This window comes from Oenanthe melanoleuca, chromosome 4A (genome assembly GCF_029582105.1).
Source record: "Oenanthe melanoleuca isolate GR-GAL-2019-014 chromosome 4A, OMel1.0, whole genome shotgun sequence".
Classification (NCBI taxonomy): domain Eukaryota; kingdom Metazoa; phylum Chordata; class Aves; order Passeriformes; family Muscicapidae; genus Oenanthe; species Oenanthe melanoleuca.
This window is the reverse complement of record NC_079338.1, coordinates 7,043,218-7,062,213: the sequence shown is the minus strand read 5'-3', so window position 1 is coordinate 7,062,213 and position 18,996 is coordinate 7,043,218. Positions and strand designations below refer to the sequence as shown.

General features: G+C 38.0%; 1 protein-coding gene across 2 annotated transcripts in view; it reads right to left on the bottom strand.

The window, feature by feature from the left end:
* Positions 1–18,872, bottom strand: part of MTMR1 (myotubularin related protein 1) — a 43,773-nt gene extending 24,901 nt beyond the window's left edge. The window contains exons 1-13 of one of the 2 annotated variants that reach the window (XM_056491774.1): positions 18,610–18,872; positions 15,808–15,913; positions 13,307–13,330; positions 9,645–9,720; positions 8,773–8,867; positions 8,461–8,568; positions 7,971–8,072; positions 7,196–7,279; positions 6,473–6,622; positions 5,533–5,721; positions 4,862–5,047; positions 1,650–1,856; positions 789–881 (exon numbers count right to left, since the gene is read on the bottom strand). In XM_056491774.1, the coding sequence (XP_056347749.1) occupies positions 789–881; positions 1,650–1,856; positions 4,862–5,047; positions 5,533–5,721; positions 6,473–6,622; positions 7,196–7,279; positions 7,971–8,072; positions 8,461–8,568; positions 8,773–8,867; positions 9,645–9,720; positions 13,307–13,330; positions 15,808–15,913; positions 18,610–18,743 (1,554 nt within the window). In that variant the 5' untranslated portion in view covers positions 18,744–18,872. The remainder of the gene's footprint in view (positions 1–788; positions 882–1,649; positions 1,857–4,861; positions 5,048–5,532; positions 5,722–6,472; positions 6,623–7,195; positions 7,280–7,970; positions 8,073–8,460; positions 8,569–8,772; positions 8,868–9,644; positions 9,721–13,306; positions 13,331–15,807; positions 15,914–18,609) is intronic. The other variant, XM_056491775.1, reaches the window with a different exon arrangement.
* Between the last annotated feature and the right edge of the window lie 124 nt (positions 18,873–18,996).

Sequence of the window (18,996 nt, the reverse complement as noted above, 5' to 3'; positions counted from 1 at the left end):
TCAAGAAGATAAAAAAAAGGAAAGAAGGAAAAAGAAAAGATAGAGTGGAACAGAAAAACCAAAGGAGTCAAGCACCAAGAACTCTGCATCATTTGGAAATAAAGCCTTCATGACAACCTATTTCAAAAACCCCATGAAAGAATGGCAATATAAAAGCACAAAAAAACCTTAGGTTTTTGCTGGAGGCACAAATAAGGAAAAAGAAGACTAAATCCATTCAATAATTTAATATTTCAGAACAAAATTGAGAAGCTGAATCTTTTGGTATCTTAAGAATCACTAATTTCAGAGAATGCCCCTGATCTAGACATAAGAGCAGTGATGGAAGTAAGAAAACTTATCAGAGAACAGGTTTGTGTGGTACAAATGCTGTCCTGTATACATAAGGATGAAAATGTTCACACTTGAGACATATATAAAAGAACTTTCTACTACCCTCAGTCAACAATCAGCCCAGATTTTTGATGTTTCTTAAGGACAATATAAATCCATGTAAGTGAGCATACAACACAAATAATTTATTTTATCAACAACTCTTATGTAAACAGTAAATCATTTGTCAGCCTATTTTAAACTGAAAAAAATTGCTGGTATTTTGGTTTCAAGACAAAATCTCTACTCTAGTTCCTTGTACCTTGCTTTGAACAGAAATTTCCCTCTGTGTACACAGTGCAGACAACTTCAGGTAAACATGCTACTACTCTGTAAAGCAATGTGTTCTCCTACACAAATTATGTTTCCAAGATAAAGACTGATACCTCATAGAAATACACTCTTCAGCACCTTACCTGCTTTGTCATTTGCCAAACACAGTCAATAAACTGCAAGAAGATGGGCGATCTGTCAGCATCAGCATGATCATCATCTCCATGTCCCACTCGCTGGAAGTCAGAGTAAACTTCTTTTCAGTCTGGTGTGTGTGCAGTACCATCCCAATACTGCAAAGCTTGTTCCAGTGGTGAACAAAACAGGCAAGTCTTCCATAACATTAACCTGCATTTTTCAACTACTAAAAATGCATCCCAATATTCCCTTATGAACGTGCCTTCACTGTTGAGCAGAGCTGGAAAGCTCTACCAGTTGCTTGCCCATCTTCTACTGCACAGCCACTGATTTCTACCAGTGGTGAAACTGGTAGGAATTTATTAAGACTGAACTGAAATAATGGTTATTCCATATCCACCTGTCATAACTATGACCCACTTCTGCTAAACCATCTTAAGAGTCAGAGCCCACAGAGTGTTGTAACAATTTATTCTAATTCCCCTTACCCCATGTATTAAATAAACACTTCAACTTTAAATCAGAGTAATAACTCCAGTTATTTTAACACTTTAGAAACCTTAATTGTTTTCCTTGGTTCTCCATTCATAAGCTCCATAACATAAATTACAATTCCTCATTCTCATAAAAACTCCACACGACTTTTTCTAACCGTTGCATTCAAACCACTTCATATTTATTTTATATTATGTCACATAGTGGTTTTCTGTTAAAAAACGAGCGGGTCACAGTTCTCTGACACACTCAGACCACTAAAAGGACACCAGAGACAATAATTAAAATGCAGCAGAGTACTGCGAAAAACTGTGCTATTCAAAGTAAAAGTCCTGAAGGTGACAAACTGCACACTAAATTTTCTAACTTACCATTGCAAATCGATGCCCAAAACTTATCCATTCTTTCTCTACAAGAACTTCAAAGCCCTTGATGGTTCTGTAATAGCTGTCCAGCATAAGCATGGCCAGTGCAGTGAGTTGTGCAGTTCGATCCCAGCCATCACTGCAGTGCACCACTACAGAGGTTTTACCAGACTCAATTTTATCTGCAATTCTTACTGCTCCAGCAAGAAGCATCTTAAAACAAAAATGAAGAAACAAGCATATTAAATACTACCAAAACTCTACCCCCCCCAAAAAAAATTTTTTATACTCTCTAAGTCATTACATTTGAAAATTTCAGATAAATTACATAATTGTCCGGATGACAATGCTTTAAATTAAGAGACTTCCAAACAGTGGTATGCATATTCCCAGAGGTACAAAGACTGTGCACTCTGTAGTCCAGGACAGAGTTCTTACCAGCTCTCCATTACTAGCATCACATAACAAACGAACCTGAGAATCCTTTCTCTAAACTAATTTATATTCTGTACTATGATGAAAAAACACAAATATTGCAATCTATTCCAATGGCTGAAGTTCTGCGGCTTTTAAAAGTTCATTTCACATCAATCAATCCTCTTTCTTGCTCCATTTGCAATTTAACTGAAACTACTGAATTTAGACAAAAGAGAAAAATCATCCAGCTAATCTGTAATCTGTATGAAAACACAAACCAAACCAACCCAGAAACTCCTGGCTGAGAGCAGTTCTGATTTGTTGCCGCATGAAGTATGCATTGTATTTGGCTTCTGAACTGACCATCAATAGTCTGGATTCGGGAGCAATGCACAGGACAGAGCTGGTACAGGTCTGAGGTCACTAGTATGAAGTTGTTATTCTTCTCCCCACTCAAAACCCCATCTCTTTTGTTCCTTGATGCCACCCGCTAGTTTTTAAAAAACTTAAATGATCTCTCTCCTATTAAGACTTGTCTCTACCATGACCTATCATGGCACTAAAAACATGGAGAAAGAAAACAACCACTAGAAATGGGACCACAAAAGAATTCCTATTCTGTATTCCAACATGAGAAAACGGAATTATGCAGAACATTTGCACTTTTCCCAGGCATGCAAAAACACCTTCTGGGAAGTAGGAAAGCCAGCATCTGCTGAGAAGCTGTGCACAAGACCAGTCTTCAAATCTATTTCAAGAGCCATATTTTAGAGACAGTTTCCATTGATTCTATCCCTCATTGAGCTTATCTTTTATGGTAAAATTGAAGGATGCCAGAGGGGTATATCAAGAAACAGTATAAAAGTGTCTATAGGAGACCAGAGTTTGTGGTCTGAACTAGTTAATTGCCAATTATTTCAATTAGAAACCTCTACTGCATTAATATTAAAACAGTTTGGTCTTCAATAAGAGCAGAAAACTAATCTATTTAACATACAGGTATGCAACAGCTTGCTTTAAAGAGAGCACAAATGCCTGTGAAGGAAGACAGCTGGAAATAAACAGAACAGGTACAGAAAATGAGCAGAGAATGGGAGACAGAAAACACATTCACTATTAATTCAGAAAATATCTGTGGAGTATGTGAAGAACTTTATTCCACTTTGGACAATAGTTTAGAAAACAGCTTCCTCTACAAATTTATTATTTTTTACATATTTTTCAAAACTTGGTAACCAGCACAGTATTTCAGTTAGGGCTCCTAACAAATAACTGGCTTTGGAATGGTTTACAAAATGACAATTGAAAAATTTCTAATAGTAAAAGTTCTACCCTCAGACAGAAAATACTCTGGGTGTGCAACAAGCACCAAGTGCCTCTACTCAGGTTGTTACTACTGTCTTCACACACAGAGAGTTACTGGTGCCTTCACAAGACACTCCTAGACTATCTCTGAAGCACTGTAGCTTCCAGGGGGTTGGAAGGTGAGTTTCCAGTAATGCATTGCATTAAACTGGGACGCAGCCTCACTGGTTTGAGCCCGGAAAACAATAGATGTGTTAAGAGTAAAGCTGTGGATTGTTAGTGCTATTACAAGCCAAATCAAAAGGCAAAGAACTCTTGGAAAAAATCTCAGAGAGATAGATACTATCAACACTTAACAAAATAATGGCATTTTTTAAGAAATCAGCCTGCAGTTTCTGCTGTCAGTATCATTAAAGTGAAGTAGCATGTAAGGGACAGGTCAATGTAGAATGTCACACGTGTCAATTCTACAAATTAATTTAAATGAAATTTACAATCGCTATGCTATTGCCACTTGTCTGACAGTGGTATCACAGTTCATTCCTGACAATGCCGAATCCAGGAATCCCACCAGTCAGTGGCAATGCAAGGTGACCACAAGCATAGAACAGATGACTCTGAAAGGCCAGGCTGACAAGAAAAGGTTTCCAGATATTTAGATCCCCAGAACTGTTTCAAATAGTTCAAAATCAAGAGAACAAAAAACTAAACTGCTCCCAAAGTATCATTAAATTTGACTTAATTTCGTGTTTGCTCCCTCTACTGGCTCTGCTGCAGTTGTCAGTAGCCACTGCTTAGCAAAGTCAAACTAATGAAATGATCCCGAACATGTTTTGCGTGAGTGACATATGAGCCAGCTGCTAATAAAACAAATTACACTCTATCCATATTATTCATAAACAGGGGATTGAATGTGGTATTGAAATAATCTACTCTAAAATAATTTCAAAGGTTAGTGAAACTGACTGTAAAACTGAGTGTGGTAATGATTTATTTTAATAGTCTGTTAATTAATAGGGCGGACGGTAACCTGATAGATCACTGGCTACAAACAGCTCATGAAAATGTAAGTGCTCACCACAAAAACTGTAACATTGCACAGAAGGAGGGAAGGATGAGAAAGACTCTGGAATTCACAGTCAAGACCTTTTGGCAGTAGCTCAAATATATTCTGAAATTCCCAGTGCATTCTTCCAAACAAGGGATAACCCTGGACTGTCCACAAACAATCCTTCTCAAGAAAATAAAACACAGCAGTAAATATGATACTGTGTTATCAGGAATTAACTCACTATCTGACAGTACATAAAACTAGAAATCCTAACTTATTATGGAATGCTTAAAATGCTGCATTCTAAGTGCAATCCTACATTTAAAAATTACACTTTTTGACAAGATTATTCTGATTCAGCATTATTTCAGCAATATTTTCAGAAGTGCAACTTAAAAACATAGTTTAAAAAAATAATTGATTTTTCACATCAAAAGCATTTTACCCTTATATATTCCAGCCAGTGTGTGGAGTCCACATTTGACAGCCAACGAGTCTCATCAATAGTAGGATAAACAATTTCTTTAAGTTTCCGCAGGGATTCTCTCATGACATGTATATTATGAATCTCCAGAAAGACCAGCTCTGCATTTGGGTAGGCACTTTCACTTTCATATCCTCCACCTTTAGCCTGTCATTCAAAAGGTGAAAACAGACAATGAGAAGAACATGTATAGGACTTCAGTATCAGGTGGAGTTATTTCACTCAAGTTTCAGGATTTTCTGAGAGAAGGGATTATTTTAGTGCTCATAAAACCATCTTTTTGGCTTTTGTTTCTCTAAAAAAAACCTGGAGGTTTTTTTAGGTGAAAGAGATTCTAATTGTAACAGGCTACATTTGATAATACATCCATATACCCTCCCCTTTTTATTAATGAAAGCTTTGGTCTTCTGTGAGCTCTACTGCATAATTTCTCAGCTATATCTTCATGCTGCCTTTGATTCCTGCCAACCTTTCCCAAATGCTACAAGCAACTTACCTTCCTTCCCCTGGTCTCTTTAGGCACCCTTTCCTATCTCTTTTCAACATCAGGTTCTCCACATCCTGAGATCTAGCTCAAGCTTGAGCCTTGTAATGAGGCTGATCAACTAATGTCAGTTATGATACAAACCTACCTTGTTTGTATCTGCAACACTATTCTGCCTGGCATCAAAGATGATAAGTTTATGTGACTGAGCATTGGCATCCATAATTGTCTGCAAATATTTTTCATCTTCCTTGCAACGTTTATCATTTGGGCCAACTGCTGGCTGGCTGCATCGTGTTATTGTTGCTTGACTCTCAGGATGAATCCAGGATAACACCTGGAATAAGAAAAAACTATTTAATTTACTATACTTCTTTAAAAGCAGCAGGCCAGAGAAAACTAAACAACCACACTGCCTATGTGGCATTATTTCCTGGCAAATCAACAAATGCAAGTTAAGGACAGGCTGATGCAAAAACATATTGACAGCACACTAGCACTGACTGGTCATCCCAAATCTGAGCCTGAAATTCAGAGTGACTCTGAACATCTTAGCTTTTATTTGTAACAGCAACTAAGCCTATATTATTCTAGTCAGAAAAAAAAAAAAGTGCAATGGAGGAATAAAAAATGCTTCCATGTAGAAGACTATGAACCTGTACACTACCTTGCAAAACCAACATAAAAACCAACACATTCTAACATATTTAAAGGGTTTCTAATGCTACCTTGTCTATTCTCAAGCAAAGCACTATGGCTATGACATATTCTACTCCAAATCAGAACATGAGCTAACACATGCCAGAGCATCAGATACCATTGTTGACTAGAATTGCTAATCCAAACAAAAAACTTACTACATAGCACAGTAATTGTGCAATTAAACTCACACTTGAGTTGCTCTCTTCAGTTCTAAACCCATTGAGTCTAATTCTTCTTTCTTTGCCCCCCCACCCCACCCCACCCCATGTCAGGAAGGAAGCCATCCCACTGTTATTTACAAAACAAAGCCTAAAAGAACACTAATAATTTTTTAAAAGCTACAAATTTCTAAAACACTTATATCCTCTCGTACAAATGTCACTTACAGGAACTCTCCCTTTTGCTCTAAATGCTGCCACTTTTGAGAGGTCATCGTCCTTTACACTGGTTGGCACAACAAGAACAGCAGGATATGTATCACAAAGCTCATAGGTGCTGTTAATTTTGGATATTTTCCAACTCTCATTGGGCAAGCCCTGTATGAAAACAAAACAATTTTGCACTTTTACAGTTAGACCTTTACATATCTGAGTTCGGGACAATGAACAAATTTATGTGCTGCATACTTTTAAAAAAAAGGCATGCCCACATTTTTTTAAGATAAGCTATAAACTTAGATCTTCATACTGAATCATAAACCAATGGCAGTCTTTCCTACTAAACTGATAAGGAAAATAAACCTATGAAAATATAGATTTAAAATTACAAACTACAGTTACTCTTCTGTTTAGTGATGCTTATTCAAATCCAATTTTTTATAAAGCCTATGTTTTGTAGAAACAGCACTTGAAAAATGTGGATTTCAGAACCATGTTAAGTTAGACCAATTTGCTCAAGTACTCAGCACCTGTAACTCCACCAACTTTAGCAGGTGCTCAATGCACTCAAATTCAGGCCACTTGCATTTTATTATCTAATCATGAGATGTAGACAGTCAGTCTGTGTAGCAAGAGCTGAAAATGATGAGTTTTCTGTAACATTTTTCCTTTTTTAAATGGCTATGGTGGAGATGGAGAAAAAGAAAATACACCAAGTATTCTGTAACTTACCTGCCTCTTATATTCTGCCATTGGATCATACACTTTCCAGCCATTAACAGCAAACTTTTCTTTATAGCTGAATGCAAAAAGAGGCTAAAAACAATAAAACCAAATCATAAATTACTGCCTGACAGGTTGTATGCACAATAACTCCAAAACAGTCAATGCTCCAGTATTTCAAATCTAGCACCTCTAAACCTCCTGAACAGCAGACATAGCACCTTCAGTCACGGCTGGAAAACACTGAGCTAGAAAGAAGATAGTTTTTTCCATCAAGTATGATTTTAAAGTTAACAAAACCAAGATAGGAAACAGAAAATTGAAATTACTTGCCTCTGATCACACAACACATCAATGGCAATGCCGAGATGAGAAAACTGGTTTCCTAGATCCCAACCAGTTCTTTACCACACGAGCAAAATAAATAGAATTCTGCAGCTAACTAATAAAACTAAATGTACCTATTTATTGTATTAGATAGAACTTCTAGATTGAATTATCTACTGCAGAAAATAATGCAGAAAATACATACATATTTTTAATCAGCAGCATTAGGCAAATATAGATCTCAAGGGTTATGTATAAATTTACTTCACCAATAGCAGGACACAGCAGTGTTTGATGAATTAATGCAAAAAGCGCACACAGGGTCAGAGTGGCCTGCCTGCTCTGCAACAGATTTTATGAATCAACACTTCAAAGTTTGTTATACAGCCCTTGTATTTCCTTTCTTCTCTCAAAAGAGAAGAGCCAGCGACAGCATCCTCTCCATCTCAAGACTTACCAGCCCATTAGAGACAGGAAATGCACGTGTTACAAGGTTTTCGAAGATCTCTAGTCTGTTCTGCTCTTCCTGTTTATAGGCCAGCCGCAAATTTCTCATATCCTGCCAAAAATAAGTTATAGTTTTACTCTATGATAAATTAAAAAAAAAAAGAAAAAACAGTTATAAGACATTCAATTGAATGAAGGTATTATATAGAACACTAAGTCACTGACATCATGTAACCTCCAGCAGAACACAGTTCTCTAAGCATTTATATGAGATAACTAGGACTGTCATTAGAGATGCTTGATATAAAAATCACCACCTTTTCTTTGAATTCACTCTTCAGACAAAAGGCAGAAGTGTTTAAGACTGCAAGTATCATGAAGGAATTGAAATAAATGAAGCACGATTCAGACAGAAAAACAGCACTAGGCCTGACAGATTCTTCTTACAGAAAAATGTATTGAAAATACTTTAATATTAGTAAATCTCTACCATGCCTTACCTTGCACACTATTTCTATACCATATGAATTGTCTCCATGGCTCTGTACTCCAATTTTTTCAACCCTACTTATAACTCCAAGGGGAACATCAACAACAAAAGGTGGATCCTGAAATTTGTATATAAAACAAATGAGTCTTATTACATTAGAAGAAATACAAATCAGTATCACTCGTGTGTTTCATTAGAGCCAACAGTAATTCCTGTTTAGCAGACTGCTGTGAAACATCACACTTCACTGAATTTTTCACTTTCTGAAATCTACTTTAGCAACATTCTTACCTGAAACAATAGATAGATAGTGAAGTCTTACCCTCTCAACACTTTTGATAAACATTCTGAAGTCCGTCACTGTGAGCGTACCACTGACTGCTCCCATAAATGGACAGATATACATAACATCCTTAGCTGGAAAACAGATGAAACAAAGCTTCGTTTTACTACTGTAGACATTTGTTTCATAACAACCTATTTTCATTTGAAGCTCACAAGATTTTGGCAGTTCCATAAGATTTTGATGCTTGATCTCTTTAGGAAAGTTTATTCTTGCAAAGTTGTCTTTATCTCAACAATGAGAACATTCAAATTCCTCAGCATCTGCAGGTACCCCTGGTGCAGGCAGCACTCATTCTCTGCCCTGCAGAGTACTCACACTCACCCCCAAAGACAGGGCATCCAAAGGGGCAATTACTGATCCACAGGCATCCGATTTCCAAGTAATTTAGTTCTATGTCCATATCTTTGTTTTCACCTTTATTTGCTGATATTCTTTCCTAGCCAAGTACTGGACTGCTAACACAGAGCTTGCCACCACATGCCAAAGTGAAATAAATCTCATTAGAAACTAGAAAATAAGTTTACCATAACTTCATCTTTTCTCCTATAAGAATTTGAATCTATGACATATCCTTGGCACCCCCAAGCAGAAATACAATACATACATCTCTGTGGAACAAAAAATCCTTAGGAAAAGAAAAATTATCTATATGGAGCGAGTCGTCCTCTGGATCTGATTTCTCCTTCCTACACTTGGATTTAAAAGACAAAGAAAAGAAATCTACATCTGATCAGCTAATCTTAAGTGGCATTAAATGAAAGAACAAAAGTCAAAACAAAATAATATTCTGTTTTTAAATAAACTAGCAATTTAATAGTATTCAATGCGACACTCTGTAGTACACTTACCAATAACTTTGATTGATTCTCCAGGAAAAAGTGGAGCCTCTTCCATCTGTGCCAGTTTGTTTCCATCCCGCAGTGCCTGGCAAAAATCCAAAATTGTGAGTAAATCTCACTCTCCATCTGTGTCACATCGATGTATTTTGATGCAAAGTACTTTGATTATCAGATTACTGGAACACAAGAAGTGTCTTTTTAAAAATCACACAACTGTACTAAACTACCACAGTAAAAGAAAAAAAAAACCCAACCAAACACAAAACTTAGTATTATAAATATAACAGACATATATGTTAGTAACATATTAGTAACAAAGCATTTATGCAACAATTAGTTTCACATGCTAGCTATATATAGCACACAAAAATATGAATAATAAGATCAGCCCAAATTAGTAATTAATAATTTGTTAGTGTTTTGCTGAATGTAGGTACTACTTGGGGTATTTTATCTATTTGAGAACATTTTAAAGCTCTTTTGTTGTTTTTTTAAATTCTAACACTGCTTATTTAATATTTGAGTATTTTCATCTGAGACAATTACATGGCAGAAACTTTATTTATTTAATATTTTAACTTTGTGATATTAGCAAGAAGCACCCCACAATGCTCTATTTCAATCAATACTGAGAGTGCTACAGGTTATAGAATAAGTTATAGGAATTTTGGATCCAGATGGTCAGTTTAAGATTGAAGTAATAAAGTACAGAAGAACAATTAGCAATATTAAAATAAGAGTTAGTTTAATAAATTTTCATTGAAGTAAATTGCTTTCTTGCTGAATGATACATGACGGATTCTTTGGGTCCTTTTTAGGCAACTAAGATTTACAATCAGTACTAAAGACTGTAATAAAGCATAAAATGGTTTATGGGACTGCTAAGTACCATGTAAGAAAGTGATTTGTCTCAGGTCAAAATGATGAACTATTCGCGTTTCAATTTTTATCCTAAATAAACATAATGGGCTATCCTGTTACAACAAACAACTAACCCTCCCCTTATATTGCAGCTCTGAACCACACAGAAATAATTGGTAGGATCTGTCTGCTTCCAAAGAGATTACCCCAAGCTCTCACTAATAAATAATTTCTAAAAATATTTCAGCTGATCTCTGGCTTCCGATTTCCTTGGAAAATTTTGGAATTTTTCATTCAGCATTCAATAAAAAAAATAATGTGCAGAGAAACAGCCAGTGCTTAGAAACTGAGGGTGGATGTGCTCTTTTAGAGGTGGATGTGGTGCTTATGTTCAGTATTATACTTTAGACTACATGACCTTGTAAGAAAACTCCGCTTGGCACATAAACAGTTACACACTAAATGCTTTCTAGGGCTTCTCTTGAATGAGAAAAATAAGATTTATTTACACTGTATGAGTACTAATTTATAGTACCTTGCTACATAGTTAATGAATGAAAGATGAGTAAAACTTGCCACCTGATCAGGCTCTGCTTCAGAATGATAGCCATTGTGTCCATCCTGTGTCTCCTGCTTTGCATGAGGCAGCAGTAGGGCAAGAGAGAGGTAACAGCAAAAAAATTGCAGACAACAGGTGAAAGGACAGAATCTTATCTTTTTTTATGTTTCCCATTTTAAAATTTCCTTAAAAAGACAGCATATACTTTAACCCCAGTTTAGCTTTCCAAAATCTTTCACTCCTGGCACACACTACCTTCCACAGAAGGGAATCCAAGCTATCCTTTAAATGTTACTTGGCACAACACAAAATGAAAAACTAACTCCATTTTTCACAAAAGAGTCAGTGCTGATAGATAAGAACATAAAAGTATGTACTGTCTTTTTAAAACAAATAACCTTACAATGAAGAAAATTAATTTCAAGTATGCCACATGCTTATAAATAGAAGAAATTGAGTACAACTTGCAATGGCAGCATTATAGGAAAACTCATGCAATCTTTCACAGAAGAAAACAGATCGACAATCAAATAGAAGTACCTAGACACCTAAAAAAAGCTTTGCTGTGTAAAATATGTTGTAATTGAACTCTCAACCTTAAAGTTTTCCAGCAACTTCTTTGTTGTTGTTTGAAACTTGACCAGTAACTTTACAAAATCAGAAATTACTACTCATAGCAAAATATGCAAACAATTCACATTTTCATGCTAATTTATTTCTGCATCAATTGGCAACAAATCCTGAACACTAATTAAATTTCTTTAATAAACATAAGGTCCTTTTGCACACTAGAGAGAAGCACAAATGTCATCGGGTCATTGAAAGAATTGTTTTAGTAAGTTCAGCCAAAAATGTTCTTCCGTCTTCTTTCTTTAACAACTGGAGAGAAGTTGTGCTCATGACAGTCTATTACTCCCAGTTCAAATGCAAAGAACTTCTCACTTGGTCAGACTGTAAAATCAGCCTCAGTCTAAATCTACAAGTGTTTGTTAGAAGCAAATTTTTCTTTTTACAGTATTTCTACAGAACCCTCAAGAAACAGCTTAGAAGTTTTTCAGATAGCTTCAGATAATTTGAGCTCTACATGAGTTTAAAAACTTATTAAGTAATTAAAAAGCCTTTTAAAGTTATAAACAACTATTAGCATTTAGGTATGGGCAGAATTGTGTTATAGAGAAATTACTTAAATTTCAGATCATAATTATGCTGTTTCTGAAATCAAAAAGAAGTAGACATTATGATCTCTGAAAGAAAACCAGCAGGACAATGAGGAAATACACCAGAAAAATTAAATATATGAAAGACAAAGAAGCAGAGCAGACCATTCAAATATCAAAGCCTTTACACAGAACTGGGAACAACTGAACAAAACCAGTTTTTGTTCCTCAACTGAGACCAATTATTTGAAGCGCTAGCTAGTCAAACAAACAAAAAAAAAAAAGATTTGTATGACTGGATGAAGCACACCATTTTTAAATAGGTAAACAACAGATGAGAAAAAGAAATCATTGTGACTTCATCTCTTCATTTCAGAGTGAATAAGAGATCTTTGTTTGAATAAAAGTGTTGGACACATTTCATGAACAATGTCAAAACACTATCCAGATCATTTCTCACTCCATAAATGTTACTAAGAGAGAGAGGCAAGAAAACAAGGCATGTTCTTTTTCATCTTCAATGAACAATGGGCAAGTCCTAGTCTCAAAATTATCATTAAAAAGATGTGGATCGTTACACTAGTTCCTAACTTCAAACCTAACTATCAATCCTATTATAGCTGGGTGACAACTAATTTAAAACAAATACAAAAGCAAGCATGAATTTGAAACTTATTTAAGTTAAGTTTATATAGGACAGACACAGACATAATGCTTTAACTGCTGGTATTCTTTAGCATAGACATGTTAGGGCTGCTAACACAGTACTCTGCAGTCTGAAGCACGTAAACCTGAAATGCAAGCATCCATTTTGTCAAAATTAATGCCATAAAACTGAAGTTAGTATTGCACATTCATAACATAATTTTAAAATATTGCTCTCTTACGTATTGACTTTTATTGCTTACAAAAACATTGTAATGTATATGAAGCATTTCTGTGGCAAAGAAGCTGTTGCACTGCATAGCAAAATGGTCTGACTGGTCCATAAAACCCATTAATGAGGTAAAGAATGCTTGACACACCAAGATCTCACACAGCACAAGAGACACACAGGTAGGAGGCAGTTCACTGCTAGCCAAAGGTAATCTTACCCGTATAACTGGCCTCCTGTACACCTGTTAGTTAAAATATAAAATGTTATCCAACGAAACACACAGATTTGATTTGTTAAAGATACTATATCTTATTTCGCTAGACTTTCAAAAGAATACTACTCTCAAACATCTTAATTATAGCTGGATTTTGCAAGAACAAAACAAAACTATGCAGAACTAGAAACTATCATTTGCAGAACTGCTTTGGTCTAAAAAAAAAAACAACAAAAAATCTCAGCCACTTAATTTTAGTGATATAACAAATTCCAAGCTCTTTGGAAACATTCATTCCTAATCGCCCCTCTATCCTGCTACACTCTGCTCCTATTAAAAGTGAATAAAGAGCCTGGTAATCCTTCTAGATGGAAGACAATATGCCTGTACTAACAACATTGAAGGAGAGGCACCGGACCTTTCAGAAAAAGACAACTGTTCTCCACTTCTGAAGGTGTTTGTAGTCTATAATCTAACCCATTTTCATTTGTATGAGCCCCTCATTTAAGAACACTCTGCAGGCAGAGCATGTGTCAGAGAAGACACACAGCATTGCTGTAGGGTTTAGCAAGAAAGAGATCCCTCAGTGCCCTCCAGTTCTGACTATTCCATTACCTTTCTCTTTGCTTCCCTCTTCCCTGGTAAGTCACATAAGAGTAATGTGAGTAACACTGTTTGATACAAGAATCAATATACTTACCTGGTTTTGCAAACACATTAATTTAATGAAAGGGATGAAATAAAAAAAAGGATGAAAGAAAGAATCCCCAATAAAAAAAAGGATGAAAGAAAGAATAAAGCAGCTCCTGGTAAATCCAGCGCAAACTAACAGAACTGCCTGACCAGCTCCAGAAGCAAACACATACATCTGACCTGACCTGAAGGTTCCGAGTTGTAAGATAGTCTCTAAACACAGGAATTCGAGGTAACCAAAAGTAATGAAGACCCAGGAATGAGAAAGATGTCTCAAAGGAAAACTAAGCTATCATATGGGCATTGTCTTCTCATGTGTGGATTCCACAGTAACAATGAATGAACTGAACCTGTTAGTGGTACTGAGTAAGCAACTATAAAAAATTACATCATGTTATATACAAATATGGGATTTCAAATCACAGTAATACAATGATGTCGAATATAATTTATTCAGAAAAAATTATTAATTTAAACCATCGCCTGATGGTTTAAATCTTTTCCTTTCATTTCTCAGAGACAGAGAATGAAGTAGAATTTTAATTAGGCATTAAAAGATTTATTCCTGTTAAATAATATCTGTGATGAGTTTGGTATAGAGATAGAAGTTATTCAAAATTAAACAGTGCTCTTCATTCCAGAGAAATGCATTCTACTCAGAGATAAACTGAACACCAAGCTTACACATTTGGATTTTACCAAAATGAAGTCCTTGGCAAATACAACATCAACAGATGTAAAACAAGGTTTCCTCCAGTGTTTTATGAAAAATGTTGGCCTTGACCTGGAGCAAGCATTTGCAATTCAACTGCTGTAGTATGGGAGAGCTACTCTTTACTGCTGACTGCGCCAACAGTGTGAAACTCTGTTGAGGATGAACTTTTTAATACACTACAGTCAAAAACATTTTGTAGCCTCCTTTCAAACTCGGGCTGAATCTGACCTGCTGTCACTCATGCTTCCAGACAACATACTTTGTAATCACACAGCATATGTGAATTAAAATCTAGTTAAAACAAAGCAAGAAAAAGAGATAAAAATCTTTCTTTGGCCATTCCCTATGAAGACAATAAAACTTTTACAAACCTAGGAAGAAAAACAGATCTAGACAGCAGCAAATTGGGCTTCCTGAAGGGAACTGAAACATGGGTAACTTTCATCACGTTGTGAGAGGAGAAGACTGCCCATGCTCCATTCTTGACAGCTGAGTTGAGTGGCGCATGAAGGGAACAGCCAGTGACAGTGAAAGAACAGGGGCACAAAAGCACAGTGGAACTCAGGGAAATCATACTGTGCAGTCATTACCTTAGTGATAAAAATGTTGCTGGAATGAAAGAGGTGACTTGTTTGTTTGTTTAATGTTACATTCTGTCTCTGGAGAAACCCCATAAAAAATGATACTCAACTGTGTCCCCTGCAAGTAACAAAGACATTCATTTATTTTTTGTGAAATCTGAGGAGCTCAATTCTGTACCTTGAATGACACACAGTAGAAACCATTTCAATCTGTAACTATAATCTACTTTACCAATTATTTTATATAGTAATCAAAAGAAAAGACAACCCATTTTCGATGTTTTATTCAAAACTTTTAAAATTTCCTTTCACTTCTCTGTCAATTTTTATTCTGCAGAGTTCAATAGCACTATTCTAAACACAAAGGAAAACAGGAAGCAAATTCAAAAAACTCCTACACATAATGATATGTTTCTAGTTCTGAAACACTCAGTGATCATTCAAGTACTTACCACCTTCCCAATCTGCCATTCTTGTATTGTGAAACAAATCAATGCATTCCTCAAGTCACTTACCCTGTAGTCTCTGGACACACTCTCTGATGGGACAGACCCTGAAATCTGACTCGAAATGGTTGCAGCTATCAGCTGTTTACACCATTCCACATGGGATCCAGTCGGGCTACAAAACCAGAAATTTCAAAATATTTAGCAGTAATTCCAAATGTGCACTTTGAACAGCACAGTAACTGAGCAGATCCAGAAAGCATCACTATAAGTGATCACTAACATCATAAAACTTAAGTTTGCTTTGTGGGCAGAATGCAACTATTTTATTGATCAAATTAGGAAAAAAAAATTTACTAGATCATGTAAGAGACACCAAGCTGTCAGGAGGTTAAAAGAGAGGTTAGGGTCCTAGGAACTTGAAAAATGTTCTGTTCCTTATCCAGTGTAATTTTTACCATTCACGTGCTTTTTTCTTAAAACCATCCATGGAATGAGTTTGGCCAAGGAGCAGGAAACTCCTTATACCTTATTAATATGTCCCGATTATTCTGTAAATCATCAGAATTAAATTACTTCATGCTAGTATTAAAAAATGTAAACTATGATAATGTTGTATTATATATTAAATGTTGAAAATACATGTTTTCTAAAGGGTAACTTCTAGTTAGCTGTATTTTTTTCCAACTCATGAAATAAACCCTGGATAATTTTCAGGGTGAGTATTCCTATGCCACAGCACCGAATTGTACAGCATAGGGTGTTTACAAGAACCCTAAAGCATCTGAACCACACTAAACCCCAGGTGATGCAATTTGAGAATAGTCCCCTAAACTACTGCTCACAAGTAATGCAGTACTGAGAGAAAGAAGCAATGACAGTCTGAAGTGTCTAGGTCTCCTTCAACACACACCAGTATCCAAGGAAAAACTGGGAATGCCAGAGTGAACTGTTCCCTGAGTGTTAACACAGCCTCAGCTGATATCTTAGATAACTGCCACTTGCCTTCAAACAATTCAGCTTTGCTCTTCTACAGACTGAATGCCTATTCAGAAGTCAATTACAGAAAGAAAATGTTAAGTTTTTTTTTGTAGTTAATTCATAAACTAGCTTCGGATTCTATGAATGCTCCATGACACTGAATATACTGACTTATACCCAGCACCCAGAGGGTGCACCACACCTCAGACATTAAGAGGGTGGGGTAACAGCCTTAGATGACCAATTACTATTGAACAAGAGGTCTTTCCTTACATTAACTCTGGCACTACAGCTAAGTATAAGGCGCAGATCCATGCAACAATGCCACGCCTGAAATGGAAGATCTTTCAAAACTTTTCTGATAAATTTTAATAGCTTTCTTCCCACCTGCACATTCTACGCAGGGCTAGATCTCACAATGTTGTTCTGCAACTAAAACACATCTACGGTAGTCCTGCTTGACCAAAGATAACTCTCAGGTTAGTGCTGAACTCGAACCCAGATTAACTCACAGAACTCTTCACTTAAGTTTTGCAAAAGAGGCCAACACCTAAATCCTACAGTAATCCCTTTCTTACCTCATTTATTTTTCCTTCTCTTCCATCTCTTTAATTTCCAGTGTAGCTCTTTAGGGCTTGCCTAAGTTTGTTTTCAAAGAAGCACTCACTTGTTAATTAAGAAAAGGATTTATTTTTCTATGGATTATCTTCACAAGGAATCAGTACATCAACAGAGCTAACAACAGAAGGAAAATGCATATGAATGCAGGACTATCCCCTGAGACCAGTGTTCCACAGAACACTGATTACACCAATGTACCTTCTTCCCATGCACCAGTAAGGCACACACCAGGACTGACTGCTTTTGCATTCTACTTCATCTGCAGTCACTCACATTAGCCTGGCCTGATACAACCGTACTGGCAAACAAGTAAACTATATGACAAATGGACATACAACTGGCCCAGGGAAGAGCAAGATCAGAAGAAGAGAGGATAAAAACCAGGATAAGAAAGTACATTAATAAGCAATACAAAGGTGTATGTTTTGATGACAGAAAATGGACATTTGATTTCCATCATCACTAGAATGATGTAAGCCCCAAGATTTCTCCTAACACAAAAAAGAGAAAATACAGAGACTGGAACCTAGCACTGATTTTAAAAATTCTTTTTTATTTAGTTTTCATCAGGGTGAGATTTCCATTCACTTCTACTCCCCGTTTAACGATTTTTAAGCTCAGTTTTGAAGTCCGCCTTCAGCTGGAAACTTCAGAGTGAAAGAATGACTCTGCCAGCGGCTGCCAGAGGAGATGTGGTGGCACCTGGCCCTGTTCTGGTGAGACCCTGCGGACCTACCGCACACACTTATAGATACACATCAGGGACACGCCGCACCCACGTATGGACAGACAGAGAGAACTCCGGGACACATCGCACATCGAGGGGGCACAGCGGTGCCTGGGGACAGTCCCACCTCTGCAGATTAAATACACGCACGGAAAAACCCCCAAAACCAATCAGGAAGAGACTCAAAACCCGCGCACGGTCTCAGCCAAGTTTGCAGGACGCTGCCTCAGCCCTCGGGCCAAAGCCCTGCGGCCGCCCTCAGCCAAACAGGCGGCGGCACTGCCGGCACACGGCGAGCGGAGTAGGAAACTTTGACAACAGCCGGTTCCCGCCGCAGACCATCCACCGCTGCACAGCAGCCGCCCTCAGACCGCAGCTTCTCGGGCCGGAGGGGTGAGGCCGCCTCGAGGCCGGGGAAGCGCGTTCGGCCGAGACTCGGGCCGAGGGGCGCCCGCCGCCTTCCCCGCCCGGCCCCGAGGGGCGCGCAGGCCGCGGCACGTCCTCTCCCGCCGCCCGCTCCGCCCGGAGCCGTCCCCGCTCACCTGTCCAGGGTCTCAGTGCTGGGCTGCCGCGACCCCGCGCCCGCCGCCGCGGCGCCCCCCGCCCGCACGGCTCGCCGGCTCACGCCACCGCCCTCCACCGCCGGCCCTGCCGCCGCTGCTGCCGCTCGCTCCATGGTTCCGGCCGCGCCGCCGGGATGGCGGGTGGATTCCCGCCTCTCCGCGGCGCCCCGGCCCGGCCGCCTCAACCCAGCCCGCTGCGGCCCCGGCAGAGCCGACGGCTGTCACCTGGCGGAGGCGCTTTCCCAGAGGCCTCCGCGCCGTGAGAGTGGGCGGGCGGCGGGGCTGGGCCGGGCAACTCCGGCCCATCGCCCATTCCGGCCTCAGCACGGAGACAGGGCGCAGGGACGGCGCGCCAGGAAAAGGGCT